General features: G+C 47.0%; 3 protein-coding genes across 4 annotated transcripts in view; 2 read left to right on the top strand and 1 right to left on the bottom strand.

The window, feature by feature from the left end:
• Positions 1–2,217, bottom strand: part of LOC113210767 (serine/threonine-protein kinase tricornered) — a 36,321-nt gene extending 34,104 nt beyond the window's left edge. The window contains exons 1-3 of one of the 2 annotated variants that reach the window (XM_026428909.2): positions 1,961–2,217; positions 1,338–1,428; positions 882–938 (exon numbers count right to left, since the gene is read on the bottom strand). In XM_026428909.2, the coding sequence (XP_026284694.1) occupies positions 882–924 (43 nt within the window). In that variant the 5' untranslated portion in view covers positions 925–938; positions 1,338–1,428; positions 1,961–2,217. The remainder of the gene's footprint in view (positions 1–881; positions 939–1,337; positions 1,429–1,960) is intronic. The other variant, XM_026428911.1, reaches the window with a different exon arrangement.
• LOC113210744 (serine/threonine-protein kinase mos) overlaps positions 1–5,312 on the top strand; it is an 84,647-nt gene that overhangs the window by 66,151 nt on the left and 13,184 nt on the right. The gene's annotated exons all lie outside the window — the stretch shown is intronic.
• Positions 2,487–3,856, top strand: LOC113210765 (transcription initiation factor TFIID subunit 11). The gene is made up of 4 exons (XM_026428904.2): positions 2,487–3,068; positions 3,175–3,262; positions 3,480–3,576; positions 3,650–3,856. Exons 1-4 carry the CDS (start codon positions 2,575–2,577, stop codon positions 3,775–3,777), a joined length of 807 nt encoding a protein of 268 aa, XP_026284689.1. The 5' UTR covers positions 2,487–2,574; the 3' UTR covers positions 3,778–3,856.

The following is a 5,312-nucleotide window of genomic DNA, read 5'->3' on the forward strand; positions in this document are numbered from 1 at the left end:
CTGGGGGGGGTCTTGGGGTCCGGGCAGGCGAGGCGAGCTGTGGCTCGGGCGGGCATGACTTGGCAGTGCGCGCTGCGCGCTGCGCTGACAAGGCGAGGGTGACAGGAGGGCGGGAGGGGAGGGGGAGGCGCGAAACCAGTCTGCAGTAGTAGCGGCGGCCGAATCCGGAATAGGTACACACGTTTCGAGGCGTAGGCTAGTAGACTTGGTCGCGGCCAGCGAGCGTCTCGTGACGGACAAAGATGTTATTGTGGATTAAAATGAAAAAAAGAAAAGAGAATTGCGCGGATGAGGTGGAGCAGGGAGGTGTGGAGAAGGAAAAGGGGGGGGGGGATTAGAACGTGCGACCGCTTCCTTCTCCCCCCCTGGTCTTATTGTTTTGCGTATGACCCGCGGCAGATAAGGCGCACTGATGTGGACGATAAGTTGGAGAGAGGAGAAAGAGCGAGTCGGCCGGCGGGAAGTGGGGCGTAAGGCGTTAAAGGGGGAGGCTCGCCGCGCCTGCTGCGCGCGGAGCACCGCGGGGGTCCCTGCTGACGTCCACACCGGTCCGGAGAAAATAAATACAAATCGGGCTGATCGCTTTGCCACGCTCTTCTTCCCAGTTCAACCAGAGGGGGGGTCGGAGTAAAGCAAGATATGTGCTCAGAGTCCGGGCGGCCATTCAGTTTGTGAGCATGACCATAAGCATAGGTAACCATGCATGTCAATGTCAAACAGATAGTAGATCTCCATTTCTACGGGAATATATTACACAACATAAAAAGTGTACATGACATATACAACATCTCGTCAATGATGATTTGCATGCAACAGTACAGCGAAACAGAATCCAGCAAAATATGACACACAAATTCACAAGCACACATTTGCAAACTGACCTGCTAGGGCGCCAGCGTCAGGTCTCGAAACTTCACCTGCCATCTCCGCTCCTTTGCCTGCCGACACAACACCACCACTCATTCATCCCGTGCAAGCATCACAATCGCACTATCATGGTGCAAAGCCTGTGCAACTTGTGCCAAGCGCCACATTCTTTCTGTGAAAAAGCACCCTCATGATCTAAGCTGTGGATAAGCCCCGTTTGATGACCTTGTTTAATTGTTTATAGGAGATGCAATGTGAAATTGAATGATGAAAGACTGCTTTCATAGCAGTACAAAGGAAGCAAACTCAGAGTTGACTAGTGCCAATTGCACAACTTGTACAGACAACGACTTGAAATGAATCTTATATTTAAGGTGAGAATTCATTTACAATTGCATAATTTTCCAAGGTTTAGAGTGTAGTACGCATAAGGAAGGAAGTGGTAATGTTTCCGTAGATTAACGACTTACGTTTCAAGCTGGCAAAGTGCAAAACGTTTACACTATTCTTCAAATTTTTCGACTTTCTTCTTTACCCATCCATTTGGACAGGTAGAATATCCTGTAAAAAAAGTAGGACATAAAAATTTAGACAAAACATGAAGAAATCCAAATAGTGAAAGAAATCCAATTTTACACATCAAGTAGGCAGTCTCGACCACAAAAGCAGCAAACACTGTTATCTGATATTAACACTAAGTGCAAACAGCATGTCAGTTGAAAATCAGAGAACTTATAAACACAGAATAAAACTTATCGACATTTATCAAAAATGGGTTTTAAAACGGTAACCTCAAAATATTCAGATCTTTCCATCAACACAAATTCTAATGCACAATGTCCTTTATATAGTAAAGAAGTGAAGAAAGAGTAAAAATTCAATTTAACTGTTTCATTCACGAATTTTCTAGCTCGGCAAAATTAGACACAAAGAAAAGAAACAGAATTGAGACTACAGGGCTCAGTGACAAGTCATCACAAAGCAAAACACAGTTGGACTTTGACAGTTCGGGAGTAGCATACTGATCAGAGAGCTAAAGGCTAATCGTATGACAGTGGAAATTTCGAAAGCAGGACACTTCTGATTAGCTTACCAGAGATAACATCCAATGGTACTGTTAACAGTACCAGATTCCACTTATGTGATGTGATTTGCTTTTCTCAGAAAGGGTCTGCTGAACGTTACAATGAGCTGCAATGCGAGGCTCACTGGCAAAATGACTGAAAATTTGCTTGCAAAACAAATTTTTGACAGTTTCCTTCAAAAAATCACAAAAGTAGCTCAAATCCCTACATACGAAATTCTTTCTTCGATTTGCGAATAAATTGCAGCACTTGTTATTGTTCTTCTTGAGGAAACATCGCCTTCAGAGAAAACAGAAGGTTCTGCTACGGGTACAGTTTAGGGATACAAGGCACATTAGGAGCTGACAACATTTGCAGAAAATCTACATCAATAAATGTGTCATTCTAGATAACAAATCACTTAATACGTATCCTTTTTATGACTTAAATAGTTTTTGAAACATATAATTAAAACTCCAAAGGCCATATCAAATGTTTGCATTTCTTTTCCAAGAAAGAACAGCTGATTGCGCGGTTGTCGGCGCCGTACGATCAGATGTTCTGAGACAGTTGACAGCAGGTCCACATATGTTCTGCTGTTTACAAACATCATATCTCCAGTTATTTAACCGACTCTTTAACGATGTCCACGGAAAGTACAGGGGATCGGGAGGGTTCCGATCATTCAGCGGACGCAGATTCTCATCATGCTATGGATTATTACTCAAAAGAAGATGAAAATGACTCTATAAACGTGAAGGAGGAGAGTTTCAGACATGAATCAGAGGGAGAAGATAAGGTTATTATTGGTATAGATCCAGATGCACCAATGTTTCCTGATCCGGATAATGACAATTATCACCACAGTGATAGCAATGATGATGATCATAGTCAAAGTAGAGATGGCAATGGAGAGACCTCTGGAGGATTTGACAACTTGGACGTACAGCCGATGGAGCTTGAGCAAATGGGAGGAGAACAGTTTAGCTTTCTAGAAACGGATATGATGGGATTATTACCAAGTTTGTCGCTCGCTCCGGCCCCTCCTATGCAGGATAAAGAGAAAGAAAAGGAAAAGGAAAAGAAGAGAGAAAAGACAAGAAAAGAAATTGAGGAGGAGGAACGAGAAAAAATGCAGTAAGTTCACCAACAACATTTTAACGTAGAAGTTCTCGACAATTTTCTTTACATTTATAATTCAGCTTATTACATGGCACCTTTCTCTTTCAATGTCTGCTTCTAGAGTGCTTGTCTCAAACTTTACCTCTGAGCAACTTGACCGATATGAAATGTACAGACGATCAGCATTTCCTAAAGCAGCTATAAAGCGGGTAAGTCTCTTGAAGTTGGCGTTTATTCTGGAAGCTGGCTCGTATTCCGCCAGTAATCATGAAATACCCAAGCAAGACCACTGGTCTTCCCCCCTCAATCATGCGTGCCACGCGCCGTGCTTCCACGCGAACCGCCTCCGCCTCTTGCTCGTTGGGTTGCCTGTCTTCAGGCGCTACCCACCGCTCGCACCACTGTCCGCTCGTGTGTCTGTTGCAGCTGATGCAGACCATCACGGGCAGCTCCGTGTCGCAGAACGTGGTCATCGCCATGTCCGGGATCTCAAAAGTGTTCGTCGGGGAGGTGGTGGAGGAAGGTGGGCGTCGTTGCCGTTCAGTGCAGAGTGCCGTTTGGAGCAGCCGGTTGTCATTCCCGTCTTTGTGTTGCAGCGCTGGACGTGATGGACGGAATGGGCGAGAGCGGAGCTCTGCAGCCGAAACACCTGCGGGAGGCGGTGCGTCGACTGCGGCTGAGACACAGCATGCCCGGAGGGAAGACCAAGAGAAAAGTTTTCTAATGCCCCTATGTAAATTTTCATTTATTTAAGAGAATATTTGTACATATTTTTATTAAATTTACTTCTTTTATTCGTGTTATTCTGCTGATCTAAATACTTAATCTATGCCTGCGACCACATTGAAGTCCGATACTTTGACACATTAGCGATTGTGTCATTCTCTACAGCAGCACAGCACCAATTTGCCTGCAATTAAAACCTTGGAGATAAAACTGCATCTGTTTGAAGCTGGCGCAACGCGGAAGCGGGGCAGAAGTCAAGAGCGACTCTTCCTTTTTGTCTTGCGATATCGACATAATACGTATTGAATCGAACGGAAATGAGAGAGTGAAGGATCCCATTCCGTCTCGTCGTGGTGGTTGTTGATCCGAAAGAGTTTCTTCTCTTGATTCCAAAGCAATACGACATAATCTGTGCTCATATCTGAGTTGTTTTTTGTTGTTGTTTTTTGCCGATACAAAACAATCTTTACTACGGAAAGCAGCCGACCCCACTTACCGCTGTGTAAGTTCCATGCCGTTTCATTTTATTTTCCCTCAATACGAGAGATATCACACAGTTTATCTCTTCTTGTTCGCCATCCGCTTGACAAAATTCTGTGCCAATGCCCAGCTGAGCGCACGGTTCTCTGCTGCCGCTCGTGCACCCCGGCGAACCCTTTGAGTTACCCCCCACCCCCCCTCTGTGTCTTTGGAGGACAAAGAGATGCCGTGAGGGAACTTATTCAGGGGCCCCCAAGGCAGGCGTCCCAGCGAGGGCGGGCGCGGCGTCTAGCCGGGTGGGGCTAGGTGGGGCCGCCGCCCATAGGCCCGCCGTCGGGGTCAGCGACCCCGCTTCCCCCTTCGTCGCGATGGTGCTCTACGCGAGGCCGGCTGAGCTCCACAGCGCCCCGTTGGCCGCCCTCTCTCTTGGGCTTGCGCCGCTCGCACCCTTTCCCTCATACGCGTGAATCGCGGTTCGCCACCGCTCGCTCGGGAGGTCAAACTCTACTCCGCGAGACGAATGGCCGCACTTCACTCGGTCAAGTCGAAAACCGTAAGAAGTGTGTGTGTGTGTGGGGGGGGGGGAGAAAACCAGCCGTGTTTATTTTGACAGCTGATAAAGAACAACATGAAAAAGAGTAAAGACCTCGGCACGATGGTGGACCCCACACCCCCTTTCCCCCGCTACTGCTAAATGGCGCAGTTCCCATTTTTTTGTGCAACGCCCGAGACTTGCTTTGGATATAGTGAACTGTTCCGGGTCAGACGAGAGACTGAAAGGAGCGAGAGAGACACACATCATCAAAACCCTTGGGTCCAATCGTCTCTGTCCGTCTCTCACTCTCTCTCACACATACACACACACACTAAAAAGTATTGGTACACGCCCTTCTTGTATTTCGCCATGCCATATTCAACTAGTGGGCTCAAACCAGGTTGCGTGCTTTAATTTTCTTGCCCCGTCGAGGACGGTGTCTTTGAAAGTGACGCCATCTTAAGCCGACCCCGCTTCGGGAGGGAAGACATCTGCCGTGCGGGATGGGGTGTGGGCGG

The sequence above is a fragment of the Frankliniella occidentalis genome, unplaced genomic scaffold (genome assembly GCF_000697945.3).
Source record: "Frankliniella occidentalis isolate FOCC.00 unplaced genomic scaffold, Focc_3.1 Scaffold36, whole genome shotgun sequence".
NCBI classification, from domain to species: domain Eukaryota; kingdom Metazoa; phylum Arthropoda; class Insecta; order Thysanoptera; family Thripidae; genus Frankliniella; species Frankliniella occidentalis.